This window comes from Manduca sexta, chromosome 28 (genome assembly GCF_014839805.1).
Source record: "Manduca sexta isolate Smith_Timp_Sample1 chromosome 28, JHU_Msex_v1.0, whole genome shotgun sequence".
Classification (NCBI taxonomy): Eukaryota; Metazoa; Arthropoda; class Insecta; order Lepidoptera; family Sphingidae; genus Manduca; species Manduca sexta.
This window is the reverse complement of record NC_051142.1, coordinates 11,519,412-11,545,397: the sequence shown is the minus strand read 5'-3', so window position 1 is coordinate 11,545,397 and position 25,986 is coordinate 11,519,412. Positions and strand designations below refer to the sequence as shown.

At 34.3% G+C, this 25,986-nt stretch overlaps 3 protein-coding genes across 5 annotated transcripts in view; 1 reads left to right on the top strand and 2 right to left on the bottom strand.

Annotated features, from left to right (window-relative positions):
• The window catches only part of LOC115442084 (maternal protein pumilio), a 100,926-nt gene extending 88,709 nt beyond the window's left edge, over positions 1–12,217 (bottom strand). For 2 of the 3 annotated variants that reach the window (XM_030167050.2, XM_030167052.2), the window contains exons 1-2: positions 11,333–12,217; positions 10,625–11,125 (exon numbers count right to left, since the gene is read on the bottom strand). In XM_030167050.2, coding sequence (XP_030022910.1) covers positions 10,625–11,125; positions 11,333–11,548 — 717 coding nt within the window. In that variant the 5' untranslated portion in view covers positions 11,549–12,217. Of the gene's footprint in view, positions 1–5,564; positions 5,930–10,624; positions 11,126–11,332 lie in introns of those variants that run through there. The other variant, XM_037444664.1, reaches the window with a different exon arrangement.
• Positions 12,218–18,987: 6,770 nt separating this feature from the next.
• On the bottom strand, positions 18,988–19,908 carry LOC115442130 (protein mago nashi homolog). Its single transcript, XM_030167107.2, has 2 exons — positions 19,508–19,908; positions 18,988–19,224 (listed from the first exon to the last, which is right to left on the bottom strand). The coding sequence occupies exons 1-2, from the start codon at positions 19,763–19,765 to the stop codon at positions 19,042–19,044; spliced, it is 441 nt and encodes a 146-aa protein (XP_030022967.1). The 5' UTR covers positions 19,766–19,908; the 3' UTR covers positions 18,988–19,041.
• An 855-nt stretch (positions 19,909–20,763) lies between these two features.
• On the top strand, positions 20,764–24,519 carry LOC115442117 (40S ribosomal protein S8). The gene is made up of 6 exons (XM_030167090.2): positions 20,764–20,953; positions 21,178–21,284; positions 21,416–21,515; positions 21,901–22,076; positions 24,030–24,159; positions 24,377–24,519. Exons 1-6 carry the CDS (start codon positions 20,950–20,952, stop codon positions 24,484–24,486), a joined length of 627 nt encoding a protein of 208 aa, XP_030022950.1. The 5' UTR covers positions 20,764–20,949; the 3' UTR covers positions 24,487–24,519.
• Positions 24,520–25,986: the final 1,467 nt, after the last annotated feature.

Genomic DNA, 25,986 nt, shown 5'->3' with positions numbered 1-25,986 from the left:
CCGTTGTGATTGGCTAATATTATGATATAACTTGAATCTATTTGGCTGTAAGATTAACAAAGCTGAACAAACAGCAAGCTGTCAGGTAAACAAAGCTGAGAAACATAACTGGGGGAATAGATGTAAAATACAACCTGTTTAAGAGCCTCGAGCTGCCTACAATAATGGCCTAGTATTTCATGGCAATTTCGCGGCGTTTACCGAAAGGCCGAAATTGTCCTTATTTACCCTATCTACAGCTGCGGACACACAATCGACTTGCTCCTGAGAATAAATTTGCAAGTCATCAGCATACAAATGGTACGCACATTGAAGATTTTGTGTTAAGAGGTTTATGAAGATAGAGAACCATAATGGAGAGAGTATGCCGCCTTGTAGGACGCCAAAATCTATATCACGCCAGCTAGACGAAGAATCGTCTAGGCGCACCAACTGTTGTCGTCCCTGAAGATATGACGAGAACCAATTCAGTGCTGTGGGCGAAATCATAAGATGATAGAGGTTTGCAAGAAGAATGTCGTGGCTGACTGTATTGAAGACGTTGGAGAAATCAATCAAAGCCAAAACAGTGACTTTGGAATCCTCCATACCCGCCCTAATATTGCCAGTCACTTTGAGGAGTGCAGTAATAGTGCTATGGCCAGGCCTGAAGCCAGACTGGAGGGGGCACAGTAGGTTGTTTCGGTGCACATGCTCAGACAGTTGCTTGTGAGCACAGGCCTCGAGCACTTTCGAGAAAATAGGAAGAATGGATATGGGACGGAAATGCTTAGCAAGTGACGGGTTAGGGATTTTAGGAAGAGGGATAGCAATAGCTCTCCGCCACAAAGATGGAAAGATACCAGTGCTCAGGGAGGCGTTAATGATATGGGACATGATTGGTAGGACTTGGTGCAGGATAGGGATTATCATGCGATGAATGATGTTGTCACAGCCAGTGGCATTGGATTTAATGGACAGGATGACTTTTCTAATTTCAGCCAACGGCACAGAAGAAAAATGAAAAGTATTAATGTTAGGCCTGGATAGACCCGCTAAGAAATCCATGGTACGACGCCTAGTTTGGTGATCAATCATGGTAACAGATGTAAAATGTTGATTAATGTCATCCAAACCAATAGTCGCACCGTGGAGATGTATGTTTTGAACTTTGCCAATACCCAGAGTTCCGAAGAATCTCCAGATACTGGCTGGCGAGGAAGAAGAAATATTACTGAGAATGTGTCGGCGTTTAGCATTACGTACCATCTGGTTACACCGATTCCTTGAAGGCTTAAAAAGGTACCAGTTCTGCTCCGAACGATCCCTTCTGTACTGGCGAAAAGCCCGATCCCTTCGTCTCATCGCCATCCTAACCCCATGTGTAATCCATGGTGCAGAAGGACGTTTTAATTTAATTTTCTTTAAAGGGGCATGGGTATCAAAGAGTGAAGTGACAGCGCGGTTAAAAATTGCGACTTTATCGTCAACAGAGGTGGCTGCCAATAGGTGATCCCAGGTAAAGTTAGCAGCGTCTCCTTTCAGCTTATCCGCATTAATGCGACCAAAACTACGCAAGTGCAATATCTTAGAGGGAACTTGGGAAGTTTTAGGGCGTAAGACATGTAGATGAGATCATGGTGAGAGAAGCCAGGAGCGGGAAATTGACCGTGGGAGAAAATAGAGGAAGGAGCAGAGGTGGGGATAATGTCAAGCCAAGTGTCGTGACATCCATATTATGGTGGGTGGCTTGCAGTAGTAGGACATGAAGTTTAGCAGAGTCAAGGACAGTAAAGAGTTTACGAGATCGGGAAGAGTGGCTGGCAAAGAGACTAGTATTTAAATTACCCATGATGATGTGATGAGCATATTCTGACCCTATAGATTCCAGAACTGTTTCCAGACTGGAGAAGTAATCAAGAGATGGGGGACAGTAAATAACACCTAGTAAGGTTTTCACTCTCTTGACCCAAACCTCAAGAAACAGAAATTTCGCATAAGCAGAATAAGAAGCAGAGGAAGATATTACAGTTTTATATTTCAGGTCGCTACGTAAATATATAGCGACTCCGCCCCCTCTCCTGTCAACTCGGTCATTTCTAATTAAAATGAAACCAGGGAGGGGGTAAAGGGTAGAAGGAAGGTGAGGTTTGAGCCAGCTCTCAGAAATCAGAACAGCATGAACGTTGGCTTACGAAAATAATCTCTATTCATTCAGCCTTTAACAAATCTCTAAGCTGTCATTAAAATTTGTCATTTAATTATTAATTAAATTAATAGTTAAATGTATATTTCCTATTTTTCTAATATTTCTTCAAATACCGGAAATACCGAAAATACCGGAATACCGGAATTTATTTTAGGTCAATACCGAAAATACCGGTTTTGAAAAATGGTCCGGTATTGCGACCCCTAGTAGCTTCACATACCTTCAAAAACGTTAGGAATGTTATTTTTCCTAGGATATTTTGATTAATTGATAATCAATACCCTTGTATCTTCAAAAAGTCAAAGATTCAAAACACAATGCATAGTAAGTTGGGTTATGAATCTGCAGAACTTTGTGCAGTCCGTTAACATGCCCAATTGGCCTACTGTAACACAATACAAACTAACTTAAAACCATTAGAATCTATGCAGATGGTAATATGGATCTAAAAATATACTCAGGCTGATATATTTAAAGTTTCTACTACAAGATCCCAAAGCTGCTAAAGCTACACAATTTTGGCAAGCATATAATTTTTAGGATAAATAGTCTTTATGTGGTTAAGATGGTAGGTATACTTGCTAGCTTGAAAGCTTTGGAAGACCTTGCTATGAAGTAGTTCAACTCCGTTTTTAAAGAATTTTACAAAGGTCTGGTGTAAGTGATAATTAAGACCCATAAAAAGTGTCTGGCATTAATAAATATTGATTTTTGGCAATATTCTATAAAATACGTAAAAATCAGCTTTGCTACTTTAACATAGGTAAGTTTTTTGTGTACTTTAGTACATGATAACTCCAAAGTAGTCCTCCTTTCAAGCTAGCCAGAATGCATACCATATTAACTAGATACTAGCCTATTATAGTTAAAATTAAAGCGTTGTTAAGAAGACATAAGTCTGCGGGCTCTGGTATTTTAATCTTTATAGGATTCATTCCAGGTTAGATCTGAGCAACTTTTGAGTTTTCAGAGATTAAAATTGTGTCCATAATAGCAATTTCTGGTCCCTTCACAGCATGTTGTTGGTTTACATGAGGCGTTTTAAGTGCCCATTAGGGATGAAATTATGATCTTATGTTATAATTAATATCAACAGAATTAAAAACATTATTTTTGTAGATAAGTAAATGATGTTCTCATGTGTTTTAACATGCTACAAAAAAGAAAAATAAATTAATAAACAATAATTTCCAATAAACATATATTTTCTGTGAATATCTTGTTAATGAATGAACATTTATTAACATGATATCCATATCAAATAGTTTTTAAAAAATAATTATAATCATGATATCTATATTACTAACTCTTCATTTAAATGAAACCTACATAAGTATTTTTTTTATTATTCATTGCAATTGGTATGTATGTATAAAGATGGTGTTTAATTCTTTATCTTAGTAAATAAGTATGGTCATTGCGCCGGTTAGCGACAACTAACGTTTGTTGTTACCGTAAGTCAAAATATAATATATATTTTTATATGTAAAATAAGTAGCCACCGTATAAATTGGTCTTAAATATAGTCTGGTTGCAAAACAAACAATAAAAACTCACACATCCATTCAAGAATAAAATCTATTGTGCAAAATATCTAAGCTGTTAGTTTACGATGACTACTTTATTCAATAAATATAAAGTAATAAAACAATTTATATAGACAGAAAATATTTATTTATTTTTGTCTGTAAATTGAATCAAATAATATGAAATAATAATCAATACAAATAATATTACGATGTTATCACCCGATTATTGTATTAAATTAATTGCATATAAATAAAACAATACTCACTAGGAATCTTGTGTTCAACTGAGTATATGTATATTATAAAACTTAGGCAGCTTATTTTAGTTTGCAGAGACTTTTTTTCATAACAAGTTGTGGTATTCTCAAACTGCCACTGTAAATACTTTGTGAACTATATCAGATAGCAACCACTTTTCATGAGTGAACTAGACAAATTTAATCAAGAAAATATGGTTGTTAACTAAACATTTGCATCTTTAAGACTTTTACAATGCCGAATATGAAATTGTATAACCATAACAAAACATTTGGAACAGAATAAGCTAAAGAAAATAAGATTTTGGTAATCAGAATACGACCACATGGTCTCTTTCTAACATATTAATGAAGTATCCATTTCAGTAGCGGACCACAAGTTTTTGACATAATATAAGGTAAAATTTACCTAAAAACTATTAAACAATTGATAAATGCACCATTACAATAACTAAACATCATATTTTAGTAGACAAAGTATATGTAGTAAAAAACTTACCTTTGGATGTGTGCTTTTATTTTTTTTTGTTAATTTACTGTGTTTACACACACTGCTCAGTTAACCTGTTAATTAAGTCTTTTTTTATTCTATGCTTAACGATTGATATAAATTTGGTCAAATAATATGAACCAACTATGTAAATAATATTAAAAGTATCCTTATTGTTTTATTTATTTAAAATAATGTTATTATCTGTAATTATGGAATCTATGCTGGCAAACAGCATAGAGCAATGATCCTATTTTATGTATAAATCTAATTTATGATGGATTTAATCTGTAAATGTGCAAAATTATGGAATAATTTTGTTAACTTCTAACTTTTGTTGGAAACTTTTATAAATTATATTCCTTTAAAAAGCAAATTATAGTTATAGGATTTTAATTAACTTCGGGGATGATTTAAAAGGATGTTAATTATTAATGCTAACCTATACAAAAGAAAGAACCATGACAAATTACACTGTTCTAGTGAGCGGTTTAAGCAGTATGTTGTTTGTTAGTCATTCAGTGTTAAGAATGTTGCAAAGAAAATTGTTCCTAATGCATAACCATAATGCATAAGTAATACATATATTTTAAGCCTCTTAAAATAATATATTAGTTTCATCAGCCAACAATTCATGACTTCATAAAAACACGCAATAAAACTAAGTAAGATCGTCTATACGAGACAGAGTGAAACATGTCAACGAACCAAAACCGTAATGAAGCAAAACATTGATAAATATCCTGAATAATACTGCTAACTTGGAAGAAGTCTAATGTATTTTACTACACATAGATTCGACTAATCAAACATCAATACATAACAAAGGATTAATACATCATATTTTGCTGAACAAAACGCATAGAGGAATTCAACAAAAATACAAAATACGATACGGTTAGATTGAAGAAAATTATACAGTAACCAACGGACTAGCATCGCCTCGCGAACGTATACCGAATCACAAATGGCGGACGCCGGTGACAAGTAAACAAAACAAAAACGGACCTGTTGCTTGAAAAAACCCATTAATTCGCGATATCATGACTTAAAACAACGACCGAATACAATAATCTACAACCTGGAATCTTTTAACTCACCATGTCGGGGCCCATATCCTTAACATCAGTTTCGAAAAAAAAGTCACTTAGAGGTTTCATGCGTGCAATCCGCCTAAAGCTCGGTCATGTATCACTAACGTAGCTTATCGTATAAAATCTTCACTTAACGCTTTAAACACACTTTTATATTAATGTTTCGAACGCCACAATAATAAACATACACATTTCTCACACTAAATTATTTACGCGAGACGAAATAAAACTAGAAAGATCCAAACTTAAATATTACAATGTTGACTTGTTTCGAACAAAGGACGTACGCCGACCACAGCGCCTGCGTTAAAATTCCCCATACATGGAAGCGTCGCGAGAGGAAAGTTTGGCGTACACGTTAATAGATGGCGCGCATTCAAAATAGATACCACAAAATTTAAATCAGTGTTGCGAAGATGGAAAATAATACGTTCCAATTTACAAAGCACGTTATGGTGAGGTTTATTTTGATCCTCAAAATGTATAAAGTAGATTGTTTTACATAAATGGCGCGGTATTTTGAAAAAATTATACATGTTTTTAATATTTGTATCATTTCATAGCAAATGTTGTTTTCGAAAGCGTTAGGCACCTACCTCAATTTATAATCAAAAACATTTCGAAAATGTACATATATACACTTATATTTGAAACAGAAAGGGTATCTATGTAATTTACATATTTTCGTTTTTTTATTTTATCAAAAAGAGCATATCCATAGGCTCAATAAGAGTACATCCATAAAGATTTCAAGCGAATTGCTCATTGTTTTAGACACAGATTTAAACATTTTTTTACTTGAAGTATTTATTTTATTTATTTATTAAGCAATGATCATGTGACTTTAAAAGGGCTGAAATTGTAAATAGGCATATGAAATAATCTAAAAATATATATATATTTCGTAAATTTCTTTACATAATATAATAAAATTCTAACAATAAGACGTCTGTACATTATAGGTTTTGATTAAATCTGGGGTTTTTATTCAAGCAACAGAAACCAAAACAACAGGTTTTAGTATTTTTGTGTCTGTCTATATATTTGTACATGCACCACACAAAAATGACTGCATGGAATTGAATGCGGGGCTTCTCAATTTGTTTGTTAGAGACCTAACTTAAAATTGAGGCTTTTTTAATTAAGCAATTTTTATTAAGGGCGAGCGAAAGCTATTACAAAATAAATAACAGCAAAATTACATCAGATTAAATAATAATAACAATTTGCTTATAGTAATCAAATTGTGCACCTAGTATGTATTTGTTTAGTTTTTTTTGTATGTGGTTATTTCATTGGGCTGGGTGACTAATAAAGTGTCTATTTAATAAAACAAAAACACAGTAAATTTTTTAGTGTTTGCTTCTAGGCCTGAACCTCTATGAGAAATGGACATTATCCTTAACATGTTATCTTTCGAGCTGTCAAAAAAAATTACAGATATAGACTTTATTTAATGTCTACTTATGTCTTATGTTGCTGTTAAAAGGCTGCCAGCAGCCTCTTGATAGCAGGCAGAAAATTGACATTTTATGCCAAATAATATTGGGAATAAGTATTATGAATATAATTTATGAGTAACATATACACCTGAATAAACTGTTTACATCTCATATTCTTGCCTGCACATGGCAAGTATCTAAATTTTATATATACCAAACAAAGAATTATTACAATCCGTTTAACAAAAATAATCTGTTTTATCCATTAAATAATTCGGCAGGAGGGACTTAATGTTAAAAAATAAAAATTTGTCCTAAAAAGCACAAGATGCCACAAAGAATCATGGTGCGCGATAAAAATGAAATGGAGCGATATCGCCACTATGAGCTCATTCTTGTGCATTGAAATATTTGAATGAATAGATTTCTGCCTTAACCTTAACTTAACCAATTTAATGCTATTTTCATAGAAGGGTTTCTTTATCGAATTATTTTCTGTTACATATGAAATAATATACAAAACCAAACTAAGGCTTATTTTCCCTAGCTTCCTATTATCACTAGCCTATTTCTATATGAAACAAGTCCGACTTTTTATTTTTGCGTTAGGTCTCTAGGAAACTAGTACCTTATATTTTAACAAGTCTTAAGCAATATTATGTCTTCCCAGATTTTTTGTTGATAATGCTTATGGGGTTTAATGCATTTTTAAATAACAGTGTTTACATACAAGTAACATATTTCAATTTTTATGTAAATGATTAATCAGTGCATAACCAAGCTTAACACTCACACCTTTAACCGGGAAGAGACAAACAAAGACGCACGGTGAACTCACTTTGCATTGTGCGTATTCTGTACCATGATGTGACAGGGGTCAAGCCTATCGCCATAGCAGGCACAAATTCCACACCCTGGGCCCATACTGAGTAGAAAAACCCAACCTGGGGATCAGTCATGCCGTAATACAACTAACATCAGTGAGGCAGCCACCGCTAAACGAATTTGAATGTTTGGTACACAGAATATTTAAGACAATGTTTTGAATGATCATATTATATATTTTTACAAGTAGACAATGGAATTTTCTATTCAGGGTAAGGTAGTTCAAGAGGGTTGAGCCGCAAGCAAAATAATTATAAAATGAATAATAGCATGCATTCAGTGAAAACTTCAGAGTTTTGAGTAGGAATGAAAACTGATCAGAAGTTGAAATCAATAACAGCAGTCTGTGACATTATATATTATGTCAATATTTGTATCAAGATGTTCTTATAGAACAATGCATTATTAGGACTGCAACATTTTCTCTATTGTGGATTATTATACTGGAACCTTGTTCTATGCTTTGCAAATTGTTTTGATTATACTAGCATTATGGTTCTTTTATTTTAATCTGGTTACCCTAGAAGGAGTGTCCTTAATATGCTTATATTAATTATTTAATGTTTTGCGGCTATGAAGTTTTGACTATTTATTTAGCATTCCCTATAGCTTAATAAACACCTTAGCGGATTCCAATATAATATATTTTAGGTTGGCATTAGACTAGCCTCATTAATTTTGAAAGTGACATAAGGTGTGTGTGTGTATGTATATATATATATATATATATATATATATATGACCAGCGTTAAACGCGCGTTACCAAAATGTGTTTGCACTTACACATATTATGTATGTCTTCATCCAAATGGACGCGCGCGTTAACAAGGGTATGGCCTGAATGAATTACATATTGTCGTTCATAACGCGCGTCGCATGCTTGTCATATGAACAGGGTCTAAATCTAAATTATTGTAAAGATGTCCAAATGTTGTTTAATAGTAAAGTTTGGATTTGGATTGGATTGGATTGATGAATACAGAGATTTTGTCCTAGATTAACATACAGGCTACTTTTATGCTGAAAGGTTAATTTGATTACATTTTTTAATATAATTTTTAAATAGAAGGTGTGCTATGAATCACCTGAACGATTTAGTCTGGCTACCATGTTATTTAGTTTTTGTTAGTAGTTTTCTAATTATTTATACCAGAAAAGCATACAATAGGACTATTATACCAGGAAGTCTTGCATGAGGGTGAAGCTGTGAATAATGCCTAGTTTTATTATAAAGTCTTTATGATAACAACTTATGATTATTTAAAACAAATATTGAACAATTGTGACTTTTAAATTGATTTAGTAAAATAATAATTAACATTATATTGGTAAAATTGGAAACTCATAAAATGGGTTCTTTTTTCAACATGCATATGAGAATAAATGACTGAAACACATTAAATATTATGTTAAAATATGGTATGAATGATAATTCATTGTAAGTCAGTTATGTCTTTATGATTCACAACTATAAAACCACTGGGTTTTGTTCTCAATGGAGCCACTAAATATTGATTTAGTGAATCCATTGAGGCTCACATTACTAGGAACTACATCCAGGCAATATATTATATGTATGTATCAGAAGATGGAGCAAGACCAATGATATTAATTAAAAAATAAGGATGTTGTTGTATTACATAATAATATTATATCTTAAATTCCCAAAATATTGTTTGTATACACCAAGTGTTGTGTAGATCTTGATCATTTTCAAAACAATAAAATTATTATTGAACAGCACAACCTAAAGTATCACAAAATAATAGCTAAATTATCTAATTAACAATATTGCTAATCATATTTCAGAATACTACTTACTAGTTACCAAAAGAACCATGGATATCCTAATTTAAAAGCACATTCAATGTTTAAGCGAAAATAATATAAAAAGGAAAACTGCATAGTGTATATGTAAACACAAGGTTTCCTAAACATTCTTCCCAAAAATACCATTTCATTGTAACCAACTTAAAATAGGAGAAGTTTCTTTATCCATTGATCTGTTTCAATTTTAACAATTAACTCTTGGTCTCTCGTGGCTCGCCGGCGAGCCAAGACAGCTACATGACATTTGCGTGTGTCACGGGATTATAACCTTATATACTACATAATAAGGTTATTTTTCCGTCACACGCGTAGCTGTTTGACAAGTCATGACGGGTTAATATTGCACAATATTGATGTACAAAATTGTTTTATTGTGATCAAAACAAAACTTTACCAAGTTCCAATACAATTAACAGATTTATCTTTAATAATCACATTTTTAATGCTTATAATCAAAATAAGTTTACTAAGAATCTTGCCACTAAGGCATTTAGCTCTTGGGAAAATAAACAATGGCTCATGGTAGATTTATATACAAAATAGATTAATTACATAGGTAGATAAATTATAACAGCTAAGTCCTCATTTCTAGTATGTCCTTAAACAAATTTATATGTGTAATTAAATAAATACACATCATGCCCTTATCCTTGGACCAGTAGGCAAAAGTGCAACCAATCATTAATTTGATGCCTGTGTTGTCTAATGTGACAGGTGGCGAGCCTATCACCATATCAGGCACAAACTCCTGAGTCCGGGCTGATACTAAGACGAAAACCACATATAACTTTCCCCAACTCATGGTTTCAAATCTGGACCTCAAAGCTGAGTTGTACTTCACATGCAATACAACTATGCCACTGAGACAGATCTTATTAATACTATAATATGTAATTAAAATACTCTTACCTGATTTCTTATAGCAGCAACTGGTGTAAGTCCAAGTTGGTTTTGTCCTTGTTGAAGAAACTGATTAGTGCCAGGTGCCAACATTCCCGCTTGACTCAAATACATTAAATGTTCTGCACTTTTGCCAATGCCATTCATAGCTTGCATTGGAGTGCCAGGATGTTGGTGAATGTCATACAAGCCTTGTTGTCCCAATTGTGGTGCATTCTGTATACCCTGTAGTGGTGGAATCATCATAGCACTATTTTGTATTGTCAAATTGTTGCCCAATGTATGATTTTGCAGAGGAGCTAATTGTGTATGAACCATATTTGTAGTCAAATGAGCCGGATGACTCCCTATGACAGAAGGATTCATAGCCAATGTTCCCACTGATGAGGCAATTGCTTGATTAATATATTGTTGTTGATTTGTTTGAGAATTTTTTAACTGTACAGCAGGCCCCTGTTGATGCATATTGTTCATTGTTATTGGTGAAGGATTTTTCCATTTATCTTGGTTCTGAAAAAGAAAAAGTTTAATTTTAAAAACACTATAAACCTTTAAATTAAACCATATCTGAATGCAAATCAATGTTCAAAACAGAAGAATGGATATAGATTAACATTGTTGATTGAATTGGAGGTTATGTTATTAACAGTAAATAGTATACTGTTGCCTACAACAAACACTGTTGTGGTTGCTAGCTTAAGTGACTTGTACACAAACCTCGGCAATAGTGTCGTCGCCGACGGCCCAACGCTGTTTGGGTGCTAGCGAAGGCAGCTCACCCTCCTGGGATTCTCGCTGGAACACGTAATGTACTGTAGCATCGTCCTGAGCGCGAGCCTGCGACGAGCGCGTGTTTTGCAAACCTGCCTCACCCGCCTCTTCTTCCGCGCCCGTGCCCGGCCACTTCATTGGGCTACCGTGAGGTTCAAGCATTCAGTTTCAATCCACTTCGATTGTTCGCTATGGTAAACACAAAATGTCTCGCAATCTTCCTGTTTACACACGTCCGACAATACACTCGATCCCGCTGAGGCCAAATGTGCAATAAAATCGCTTTACATGATCAAATGCACTATACACGAGCGGTAGTTTTCAGTATTGAAGCCATTTAGCGAGTGTAGCCCTCTTTTTGTCTTTGTAATGACAGTAGCTTAATCAAAGCACGGTGACAGCCGCTAAGGAAAACCAAAATATTGCACGTACTGCAACGGTCGCCTTGACGGATCGAAACAAAGGCGATATGTGAAATCAATGTTTTCGAGGGAACGCAATTTGCAAACTTTTAATTTTAAGATTGCTAAGATTTTGCGGGTGTACTAACTTTAGATTACAACTATTTGTCGGCGTCGAAAACTGAACAGAACAAACACTCAAAAATACACTATTCACACAATTTCTAAACAAAACGAGCACAAATATAATTACTATATGTACACAGAACTATTTACAATGTACAATTTTTACAAAAAACCCGGTTTATGCCATTGGCTGTTGTCGATACTTTCTGATTTAGAAAAGGCGACAAACATTCTTCACTGCCTGTCCGCCATAATCAGTCGGTCGGGCAGATGCGATGCGCGCGCAACGCGCAAAGATATACTATAAACATAAATACATAATGCCATTCACGTTCCTTTTCGTCGAATTTCTTTATTTAAATGTTATAAAAAAATCAAAAATATTTTGATTAATTCTTTATGCACCGACTACTATAATTTATGATATTTTATAAAATAAGTAGAACAAAATAAAATAAAAGCAAAAGCATGGTTAAGCACTAGTATAATTAGTACAATTACAATACATTTAATCCCACTAATTATTATTTTTACTAATATTATATTATACTAATATTATAATGTATAAAATAATTGTTGCTCGCGGATTCATCAGCGTTTCAGATCTTTCTGCTATAAAAGTGCTTAGAAGAATCTGTACCAATTCATAGTGTCATCGACATTGGTATAATATGTTTAGGAGAAGAAATAAACTATCTTTAGGACAAAATATTTTATATTTCATATCCAACAACCATTTTTGATTGGGTAATACACCAGGGATGCTTTTTTTGACCTCGCATCCAAATTTTCGTGTAGGACGTTATCTTCTCAAATCTCTTTTTGTTCTTACAATTTTCAATAAAAACATCTGGCAACTATATAATATAGGCTTCTGTTTACTTAGGAGTGAATACTTACATAATAATTATTATTATCTCAACAATTACTTATATTTTTCATGTCTCACAAGCCCATATTAAAGAGTTCCATGAGCAGTCCATAGAATTACATTTTAACTTTAAATAAGTACGTATAGCTCTTCCTCGTAGCTTTGCTACAAAGAGTTAACCGAGATAACAGTCACACTACATATTTTCCCACGATAGAAAGTAGCCCATGTTCTTCCCAGAGTCTCAAACTATCTCCATACCTAATTTCAGCTAAATCCGTTGATTAGTTTTTGAGTTTATCGCGTTCAGACATGCAGACAGATACGGTATGGAGTTTTATCTTATTAGTAATAATTACTTAAGTACTTATATATTTTTAGAACTTTTTAAGAGAACCAGTTCCGTCATAAATATTTGTTGCGTAACTTTAACCGTTTACTCTGCGCGCGCAACGAAAGTTCCCAAGAGGAATATGCTTTCCCGGGTATTGCATTTTTTTTTATTGATGCTCTGCTCCTAATGGTCAGAGCGTGATGTTATGAAACCTACAGCCTTCCACGATAAATGAGCGTTCCAATAATAAATAATTTTGAGATTATCTCGTTCAAATAAACAAACTCTTCAGATATACTTATATAATAGTAAGTATAGATTCCGGGATAAAATCCAGCTACATAAGTATTTTTCCGGAATAGAAAGTAGCTTACGTCCTTTTAAACTATCTCCATACCAAATGTTATCGAAAGCCGTTGGGTAGTTTATGAGTTTATCGCGTACAGTCAAGCAGACAAATGTGGCTGGGGTCTTTGTTCTATAATATAAAGGGTGTAAAAGACAGCCTACCGAAAACGGATACCAGGTTTTCAGTACATGATTCTGTAAACCCCAGCGTTTGAATTTTTCGTCGGTATTTTCATTAACAGTCCGGCTGCCAGACTTCAATACACTGCGTGTTCATTCGGCGTAGATTGAACAGTCAACAACAAATACTTAAAAAGATTGTTTGACTAGTGTAACCAAAAAGTATAAAATTGCTCCAGGAGAAAAATAGTGGGCAAAAATATTTATCAAACACATTTTTTTGTTTTAAATGTATTGCAAACATTTTATTTACGTCATTAAAATTAAGAATTTTTAATCTGTAACGCTCGGGGACTGAAACTTAGCGATACCGGCAGCCATTGCTAGTGACTTCATCGCGCATAAACATTGCATTGTGCAAAACAATAAATTTATAGTAACGACTGCATGAAACATAGAACAGACGGCATGCACTCATAACTTAAAAGAACCGAGGTTAAAAAAAAATAGCCTCAGTACGCTTATATTTGACACTTATATTAACATTGGTTTTTTGTTGACAACAACATTTGTAATACAATATAAAACTATCAATTTACATTGAAATGACCTTTACAAAAAAATTTAAAATTATCCGGGTTGCATTCGGACACTTTTTAAAAGCCCCCGCCGCGCCGCACGGCTCCCGGACTCCCTTCAAATTAGGACAAATCCGGAATTCCGGACGGATGGCAGCCCTACACTTACGCCACTTTTATACACCATCAGCACCTACAGTCTACACCTCTTACGTAGTATCAAATAGTATCAAAGAGTATATAACACAACGAGATGTAATATTTTCTGAGATTTTTACCGTCAATAAAGTTTGTCAGAGATAAATAAACTAAAATTCATGTCCATATATAGGCAACTTGAATTAATATTCGGTATCGCGCGGATTTCGCGCGCTTTATTTAAATTTTTATTTACTCTCAATCGAGCCAATCACAAATCACAACAAATTGGAATTGGTGTGGAACTCCCGAACGCATGTATCATCTTCTGCTAAAAAGGGTGATTAAATGTATTGCCGCTAAATGTGGGGATATCTAATGTTTTAAATCTATGCCGTTAAATGTTTTGAGTAACTTTATGTATCTTTGGGTGGAATAAGATTATTTTTAAAACCTCAGGTTTTTTTTAAATTCTAAACTATACCTACTGCCGTCCCCCCGACCCCCCGAGGCAATTCTTGTGCGCTCGGTCTTCACACCGAATGCACGCCCATGCACGGGGGAACATTATGCCGCGACTCTAGGCACATAGTGTAATGTGTATAAGTACCTCTTGGTTGCCAAATACTTACACATTGATGATTGAGGCCTATAAGGGTTCGCGAACGTCTCCCCTCCCTCTCTCTTCCAACCATCTTAACAAAGCTCCTCCTCCTTTCTCTTCTCTTCCTTCCCTCTATCCCCTCCCTCTCTCTTCCAACCATCTTAACAAAGCTCCTCCTTTCTCTTCTCTTCCTTCCCCCTATCCCCTCCCTTCTTCCGCCCGAGTCCCGTGAGCGAATAGCTGCGGGTTGCCAGCGTACCGTCCGCTGGCACTCTCAGTGATAGCGCTAGGGCCTACCAAATCTTCATTGAGACTGCCGTAGTTGCTAAGCCGAGGGATCGCTTTTGTACACCGTTAGGGTACCCCCGGTGAGAACAACGGCAGTTCCCAAAAAATTATACTGCCATGCTAAGCGCAAAAGCGGTATGTCAGGGAAACTTTATTTCGAAATAGTCGAAGTTTTGTAAATAAGTACAGTTTTGGATATAAAACCGAAATAGAGACACTCTTGTAAGGTTTTTTTTGTTAACAAGTAAGTACTAAACAAGATACCGTTATTTAGGTAAGCTCATTGGATGGGTATTCGACATAAAAATCAAGATTTTGTTTTTGTTTTTTGAGATACCGCTTTTGAGCTTAGCACAAAAGTGTAAACACTACCTGCGACCCCATCTTGTTCCCTACGTTCCACTAGTTCACATAAGTGATTCCGTCAAGTAAATAATGTTTACGGTGCTAACAAACAGAATATCGGTACTTATTTCGTCGTATCCTGGCAGATCCGGATTAACCCCATGCAAGAATTTGCCTAATTTTAATTGAGTATTTAGTGTTTTTAATTAATTTTGTAGCTATATACTATCATAAAGGAAATAAATCTTGTGACTTGTTTATTCAAATTTGTCGAATCACGTATATTCCCTGAGATCCGATCTTTACACATACAATTATTTGTCGTTAAAGAACGGATAAAAATCGTTCGATCTAGCATTTGTAAAATATTGCAAGTTTTTATCAAAATTTATACACGAAAACGTCTGAACTCAGTAATTGTGTATTTTTTTAAGCTCAGGTGAATGGTCGATTTTGTTTATTTATTATTTATTTACACGTGTATGTACTATTTCTTCGAATATTTTAAAAAATATCTACAGTGTCACTTATGTGGGGTATGATCGTATGCCTAGAACTATTAAAAAAACAAAGTTCGCTTCTAAAAATATCTTACGAAATTTATTAAACTTTTTGAATGTTTATAAATTACTATCTAGATCAGAATATGCTCTTTTTATGGATTTTAGAATCCCTTTAGCATAGACGGTTTTAGATAGTAGTCCGAACTATACCTATGAAAGTCCTATCTTTCTCACGCATTTCTAAAAGTATGGTACTTTCTTAAAGCCTTATAAAACATTAACTTTAGAAATTGAAAAAATATATACCATTTAGTATATTTAATAACATTAGCCAAGTTAATGATTCATTATGATAACTTCTATAGAAATCTTGTAAAAAAAATATTCGAGAACACTGTTTAACACGTTGAAAAAGCGTCCGATTTAACCCCATCGCACCTTAGCACTTACAGAATAAACTTACTGAATTGGTTTTTAAATCATTAGCCCTACACTGGCCCTATAATGCCCTAAGCTTCCTCCCAAGTGCGCTATGTTGAGTAAATATATTCATTTTATATTTTTGCACAATACATTACAATACAACACAATATATTACTCTAGCTTCTTATATTTACATGTTAAAATATTTTTCATTTGTGTAGTGCCCATTAGTGTCCCCTGCCCTTCATATACAATGACATTTTACAAATAGACGCGTCATACCCTAACAAAATTGCACATAAAAACAGCGGAGTATTTACTATAGTCACAGCCCTAGCGGCTCGCATCGATACGGCTCGAGCGAGCCCGAGTGGTTCCGAATGGGCCCGAGCGTCGGCCGCCCCGTCGCCATGACAGTCGAATGAAATGCATTTATTAGTTTAAAAAATAAGTTAAATAGTGTATACTTATTACTAACGTATGAAATGAAACGTTTTTTCATTCACAGTTGGAGTATAATTTGTACATCGTCTAAAAACATAGGAAGGCATTTTATTTATAAAAATACAAGAAGTTAGTAAGCCGACTAGCCGCGACAGTGGTTGGAGGTTGACTAAGTGAATGTCGGGCAGTTACCTTACTTTCGTCTTGCCAGTATTGAGCTCGGACAACGTATCTATGTAATAAAAACATCTTAGTTCATATATATAAAATAAAATACAAATGCTAAATATTGCGCCTCCCCACGTTTTTGAAATATGTTTAAAAATACTATATACTTACTTACAGTAGTTAATTTAAGTAAGTATATAATTTATTATAATAGTTTTCTAACTGAATGATGAATGAATTAGCAACAAACTAATCTACATGCTCACTAGTGAGTGGTAAGATCAAGTCTATATTCAGGAACAACTTCACAAGAACTTTTAATTAAGTAAGTATAAAGTGCAGCATTGTACTGCACTGCACTTGTTTCTTTGAGACATTAGATCATGTCTCATATTGCCTAGTATTTACTGGTAAATACATAGTATTACATCTCTATCCCATAGGGGTAAGCAGAGACTATGGATTGCCACTTTGCACGATGCTGGCATACTTTTCTCGCTTCTTCTACCTTTATCAATATTTTCATGAATTTCAGCCGGTTCAGGATACTTTTGCCTTGCCTTTACTAATAATATCAGCCCAGTATTATATACTTGCCCACTGCTGAGCACGAGCCTCCTCTACTACTGAGAGGGATTAGGCCTTAGTCCACCACGCTGGCCTAGTGCGGATTGGTAGACTTCACACACCCTCGAAATTCCTATAAAGAACTTCTCAGATGTTCAGGTTTCCTCACGATGTTTTCCTTCACCTTTAAAGCGAACGATAAATTCACAAAGAATACACACATGATTTTAGAAAAGTCAGAGGTGTGTGCCCTTGGGATTTGAACCTGCGGACATGCGTCTTGGCAGTCCGTTCCACACCCAACTAGGCTATCGCCGCTTGCCTTTACTAAGAATATCAGATATCTGACAGTCAAAGGTTCGGTGCGGTCGACTCTTAATGGATGTTCCATCCACATTCGCCTTGTATATCCTCTTTGTCAATCTCCTATCATCCATACTCGCCAAATGACCAAACCGCCTTAGTTCACTTTTTAATAACTGTATTGGACCTATAATGTTCTATAAATCAACACATAACAGTATCTGTACAATGTTGCTTGAACATTAATGTATTTGGGTTTTCTTACCTTTAGATTTTCATTACTAAGTTGTCCCTTGATAATTTAACACAAGTAGGTACACTTAGCCAAGTGGCTGAAAAATTTAAAAATTCGAATGACCTTTAGTTTGGTCTCCTTTTATTTTTTTTTCTGTGAACATACCCAGAGTTTATATTTTAGATGAAAATATTTCGATTAACATTTGATGTGCAGCTCAGGTGATTTGTTCATAATAGTGTACTTGGGAGTACCAAGATGAAGATCTGCATGTTTAAAATCCAAGGCACACATCTCTAACTTTACAAAGTTATGTGTGTTTTGTTTATCAATTGCTTTATCACTTGAGTAAAACATTGTGAGAAAACTCCACACCTACCAAAAAATTTTCATTCAAATTTCAAAGGTATGTAAACTGGAAACTTGCATTAGGCCAGCATGGTTGACTGGATTCTAAACTCTTGCAGTAGATAAGGCCTGTGCCCAGCCGTGGGACAGTATACAAACAGATCTGGTATTATTATTATTATCAGTTCTTTTGAAATTATGAATCTATTCAACTACTTTTTTGGCTGACTACATATAATAGTGTGGCATACCATATCCAAGTGTGATAGGTCTGAAAAGGGGCTACTGCCTGGAGCACACAAAGCCCAAAGGCACGCCTATGCTTGATAAAAAATATCCCAGCTTATGATATATACACTATGAGTCCATCTCCACAAAGTTGCTCCCTCTCCATTTTATAATTTTCACATCTTTTGTTATGTCCTAGATTTTCTGCCACAAATAATATACTTCTGGATATATTTTAAAAACAAGTTTAATTATATAAAATTACGTCAAAAACATAGCTTATTTATATGGGTTTAATTTTAAAATGAAGACCAATCAAGGAGAACACCAAGCACTTGAGATCCTGAACTAAATAATAGAAGCCACGCAGACCCTCTGGATCACGGGACTGGTTTACATCTACTAATGACCCAGTTTTAGATGTTGTAAATGAAATGTGTTCTTCCCCAATAACTATTTCCAATTCCTGTAAAAAACAAAGAATATTACAATATTATATATGTGACATTATAGATAAAGACAAAGTTTTCCTATCTACAATATAATATACAAAGAATAATCATTAAGATACTTTATTTTACATGCAAACCTAAAGTTGTAAATGCATTAGCCATATTAATTTATTGTAACTTGAAAAATCGTGGCAAACTTAGACCGGAAAACGTTCCTTTTTATTTACATATATATATTTATTTAATTTAGGCACTAAAATTAACCTGAAACATCGAAAATAAATATCCTATTCATACCTGTCTGCCAACCCTGTCGGGTTGTGGCCACAAGCGGTCGTCTTCATGCATGATTTCAGAATCTATTATAATTCTTTTCAATTCTTCCATTACACAAGGGTGGACGTATGCTTCCTTACGAATCATCGTGTCGTTTTTATAGTTAGAATTGTTTGCGTATCGAAGCTTACCGTCGGGCCGAAACTCAAATTCAAGAAATTCATGCCCAAACTTGCCTTTATGTCCAACATAGTAGCGAATATAAAAATCTGTAGACATTTTGTTTAGATAAACCTATCTAGTCGCTGAAACTACAAAACGTCGTCCAAAGAGAATTACAATATATTTGGACGCCGTCCCGATTTCTACAGACGCACACAGTTCACGGACAGTGACAGTGGCGAATCAATGTTTCCACTTACAATTTTGGTTTTACTCTAGATTTTCTTCTAGTGTTGCCAACTCTTTTATATAGAACCCGCCATAAATTACGCCATATACCTATATGTTTTAAATGTATATTTAGCGTTTATTGTTTGACAACTCAAAACTATAATAGTATACTTATAGCAAAAACTTTACTTATTTACTAAGAGACAATAATTTTAATCAAATTAGTAATGTAACAAATTAGCATAAGGTCAAGAATATAAGTATATAGCTAGCGAAATGCAATGATTGTGAACGTCCGTCTGATCCTAAGCAAAATGCAAGCAAAAGTGTAAGTTGTCATTGTTCTGAGTCCGCGACGCAGTGACTTGGTACGCTTATCTGCACCGCGGCATCCTATCAACAGTGGACTTGCTATAATACATTATGTATAGGAGGCGGATTTTTAGTGTGCGACTCAAACCGTCCCCCATTGGCAAGTGGACATGGTTCATAGAGTGGATGCTAAGATGATAGCCTACTTATGACCAACGTATTGTTACACCTAGTCTTCTTAAACGACCTTATTTTAAAAGTAACTTTGCTATATATTTATTTTTTCAAATTTTGTGTTCTCAAAAATAAAAATGAGTACATATTCATTTGTTTTTAGTGTCGTAAAATTTTTGCAGCAATACTATTTTATATAAGTGAATGTGGCTAAAATATAAGTGAAACTTCTGGATAAGCATTATAATAATATGTTTTACTTTTATTTTTAGGCTGCAAGTGTGCTTACAGTGAAAATATATATTTTCATTTGAAAAGGTCGCCTTTTTAGCGCAATCATTTCCTTTACGTCTTAAAAGATTAATTAATGTCTTCGAAAAGTCATATTTTGGTAACATTATACTATAAGAACTTTCGGAGAAAATATAATTTATTTAATGCTTGTAATTTATTATACGATATTTGCAAAAAACCTATCTGAAAGGCGTACCTACAGTAACGCATAGACCAGTGACCATAGACTACAGAGTTGTAGAGGTGTAGTTGACCCGTGTGTCAAACCTTTTCTTTCCGACCCAGCCAAGATGGGTGAGTAGTTTTCCTTTCTTGCGATCATTTCGAATAAATCCGAAAATATCTATTAAATGGTAGTAAAACGCGTGTATTAAATATTTTTAGCAATTTGTGATTGCTTCAGAAATAATGTTTTTGCATATATTTTGTTATATTTTCTAGCGGGCGTTAGTTTGTTTTTGAATAGTGCAAATTTTATGTCTGTTGTGTTGTGATAAGTTTTGTGCTGTTCTATTCAGGTATAAGCCGTGATCACTGGCATAAGCGAAGGGCTACTGGAGGCAAGCGTGCGCCCATTCGCAAGAAGAGGAAGTATGAGTTAGGTCGCCCAGCTGCCAATACCAAGGTAGGTTACAACGAGACATAACCTATCACATATATTATGTACTTTAATGAACTTTTAAAAATGATTGACGCACGTGCTGTATACGTTTTATGGTAGTAATAGTGCTTAACAATTTATTGTTTGTGTTTTAGCTTGGTCCTCAGCGCATCCACTTGGTGCGGTCTCGTGGTGGCAACACTAAGTACCGTGCCCTGCGTCTTGACACTGGAAATTTCTCGTGGGGTTCAGAATGTAAGTATTGTATTGCTCTAATCTATTATCGTTATTGCCTCCACGTATTTTAAGACTTAATTAGTACTTGCTAAGCTTTTGTAGTTTGTGTGGTTATTTCTGACTATAATATTTGGATTCCTTGATTATAATTTGTGTTTATGATATTCTGCAATCATTTTGTTATTATCCTATCCTTGATTGAGTCAGAATCTATGGACTGTTGACTTTAGGGTCCTGGGTTTGATTCCATGGTTAAACAATTAATTATGCAGGTTTTTCGGAGGGTATTCACATTTGACATCTATAAACTATTTGGTCAGAGCTCAATAACTAATATCTATGACTAGTTTTATATCATGGTTTGAGCTAGTACTAATTATTACAATTGTTTTAAATGTTCCAGGCTCCACTCGCAAAACCCGTATCATTGATGTTGTGTACAATGCATCCAACAATGAATTGGTTCGTACTAAAACACTGGTGAAGAATGCCATTGTGGTTGTGGATGCCACACCTTTCAGGCAATGGTATGAGTCTCATTACCTGCTACCCCTTGGAAGGAAGAAGGGAGCCAAGCTGGTAAGTTAGAATTTATTTATTTACATTATAAGTTTTTTAAAAGTAGGTGGTGGTTACCATAATATGTATGCCATAATTATTTGTCATATATCAATAAGTATCTTGGTCACATATTTTTAATTGCTGTCTGGTGAAATTAAAATTATTATGTTACTACATTATAAGGCATATTTGAATAATAGAAATTTGTAATTCCACTTGCATTTGCTATTTTATGCAGAGTCCATTTAGATACTATTAAATGAAATCTCATACTCATTTTGACCAGTATGTGATAGAAATGAACTATTGATAGTGAATATTATTGCAAAAGTCTCTTTAGAATAATCTTTTGAGTTCATGCTGTGGTTCAGCATAATTATGGCTTGTTCACAAATTATTTTGGACTGGTGATTGTGTGTAAGTGATTTTGCTCTACTAAGTAATTCTCTTAGGCTGAATTCACAAATGTGTTTAGTTAGCTAAGCAAAGAGCATAGCTTTAAAAATAAGTTTGTTTCTCAGTGCCTGTGGTGTAAGTCTTCACAGGGCATGGGCATAGGTGCATTGTGACCGGTTTTTATTGCAATACAACAAACATGAGTTAACTAAAACCGGCACATTCACAGTACTCAGATGATAATTTATCAGTGTGTTAAAAAAAATCTTAAATTTCATATATTTGCCTGCAAATATATGAAATTTCCTTTCCCTGGAAAGGTTCATGGATGTAAACACATGTTATATATTTTTGAGTTTCATGCATTGCATTTTCATAACTTATCATGTTTATTCATTGACATTACATACAGACTTCATGTCAATCCATTGTATGCGCCAGCTTTAATGAACTAATTTATATGTTGACTGTCAGATTAACAAAGCTGAACTATGCCAAAGAAAACTATGAAATTCCTGATACCATGCATTTTGGCCCACTATGAGCCCTCAGTTTTGTTTGTAAATGGGGGTGTTGAGAGTATTAGTAAAAACAGCAACATTAGGGTATGTAAAATCTAAATCACTTTTTCACACACTGAGTCACACTTTTTGTTTTATAGTTAGGTAGATGTGCAACTAGTGCATCTACTTTTCCCTACATGTAATCCGTCCCATGATGTAATAGAGGACGTAAGTATCTCCATATCAGGCATTAATTCCAAGCTCCAGATTGATGCTGAAAAGATACACCCAATATTTTTTCATTTGTTTCGAAAAAAAAACAATTATAATTGAGAGTAACTTATTGCAATGTTACTTTTAAGAAGACTACATATGTAAGACCATTTTGTCAATGGTTATAAAATGACTCCATTTAACTGTTTGTAATATTTATCCGGCTATTGTAAAACTTAAGCTCTGCAGGATTAGGTCTTAGAAAATGTGACCTATCCAAAATCGACATCCATACATAACTAGTATATCCTATTAAGCAGATATTATTTTTGTTTATTTCATATTGTATATACATATGTTTGTTTCTTTCTTTCCTTACATCATTTAATGTTATATGGATTTCAGTAAAGTCTGACATTCAGACATAATAAGTGATGCACAAGGCAATTTTTTATTTGAGTTGTGACACTAATATTGCGTATTCTATTTGTGTTTAATAGGATACAATACAACTATTATTGTGTTGAGAAAACATTATAGAATGGATAATTGAACTTATTGTTGCCATTAGTTATTTGACCTTGGCATATAACAAAAAGAGGATTGTCCCTATTCTGTTAAATAATTTTATTATCAAATTTGAATATAAACTCGCAATATTTTTTGTAACATTTCAATAATCATGATACTAGAACTGATGATAATACTGTTTCATTTACGATGATGTTATTTGCGTGTCATATGAATGTGATTAGACACAAAAAATGATTTTTTTTGGCAAAATCTGAGTGAATATATATATTTTTTTTTTTTTTTCGTTTCATTTAGCTTTCATTATTTGTATCTCTTTGTTCTGTAGACTGAGGCAGAAGAAGCAATCATAAACAAGAAACGGAGCCAAAAGACAGCGAAGAAGTATTTGGCTAGGCAGCGCCTTTCCAAAGTTGAAGGTGGTCTTGAGGAGCAATTCCACACTGGAAGATTGTTAGGTGAGTGGAAATTAATTTGTATTAACAATATGTATGTTAATAATATCCAATGATGAAATTGAGAAGTTTTGAAGCTGCATTATGGACTGGTACCGTTTTGGGAACAGTCTAGCAGCTGTATGATCTACTTGTCATAGTTACTCTGAGTTTTATGTCTGTTTTGTATTACATATGGGTCCCATTTTATATTGACACTAATGATAAGAAATATTTTCAGCTTGTGTTGCGAGCAGACCCGGTCAGTGCGGCCGAGCTGATGGTTACATCTTGGAAGGAAAAGAGCTTGAGTTCTACCTAAGAAAGATCAAATCCAAGAGGGCAAAGTAATGTGTAATGTATAAATAAACATAAAAACATATACATTTTTTATTTACTTAAACCTGTTTAAAAACCCTAGTCATTAGTGCAACTGAAGAGTAAATTTGTCAATGGCAATCTTTGCCATTGACAAATTTACTTTATAGATCTATAACTTCTCGGGATCTACCGATTCCAATTGAAAAATTATTTTAGTGACAGATAGCCCATTTATCGAGGATGGCTATAGGCTATATATCATCACGCTATGTCTAATGGGATCGGAGCAGTAATAAAAAATGTTTCAGAAATGTGGAAAATTTATTCGTTTTGACAGTTTCCCTTGCGTGCGCTGCGTAAGCGGTTAAAGTTGAGCAACAATTATGTATGTAGGAAATATTAAAAAAAAATACGTAAATTATATAAAAATAATTCTAACAAAAAATTAAACTGCCTTTAAAAACCACTCAAAACCAAAAAATAATTTCACATATTGGATACCAATTTTGGAGTCGGTGCCTAATTAAAATTGCTAGTTAAGCTATATTTGTTGCATAGTTCATCTATGAGCTAAATTTCTTTCAAATCAATTAAAAGGAGTAGGTTTGCATTTACTACTAACAAACATACACAGTGAAAGGTGTAATACCAAGCACATGTATGGTGTTTCATAATTTTATTTCCTCTTTTCGGGGCAGGGAGTGTAATACACTCACATTTGACCAGCTATATGTAACAGGGGAAGAATTTGGGTAGTGTACAGTTCACAAATTTAAATATATCCTTAATAGCTTCCATTTGCTGTGCTGCGGCGGTGTGTTCATCACCGGTGACGATCTGACTTGCTGACTTTTTACGCTAGCAGCACATTGTTTTCGTATATTCGTAAATGTATTTATCTAGCAATTAGGCACTGACTCCAAAATTGGTATCCAATATATACCTGTTATGTGAAATTATTTTTTGGTTTTGAGTGGTTTTTGAAGGCGGTTTAATTTTTTGTTAAAATTATTTTTATTTTTTGCTTTTTTGTGTTAGTAGAAAATAGACCGTCTCGATGACGTAGTTGTGTTTCGCTCACGATACGACTATCGCGCAAAGGAGTTACACCTCTCAGTACCACCGAAAAGAGGAAAAGACGTGATGCTATATATATGTATGTAAGAAGTAGTTTCAAGCAAACAACGCAAAAACACAACTGATATATTTGGCTCACAGTAGAACTATCGCACTGAAGTGTAACACCTCTGCTTACCCCTGAAAAGGGGAAAAGGTATGATGCTATATATGTATGTATGTATGTAAGAAGTAGAGTCAACTAAACCCAACGCAAAAACACAACTAATGTGTTTCGCTCGCAGTACGACTATCGCGCTGAAATGTTACGCCTCTGCCTACCCCTGACACGTGAAAAAGATGTTATGCTATATGTATTAGTATGTGAGAAGTACACTCGGCCAACCTCAATGCAAAAACATAACTAAAAACTTCATAGGAAAGCTAAATTCGCGATTTCGTTTCCTTGGACGA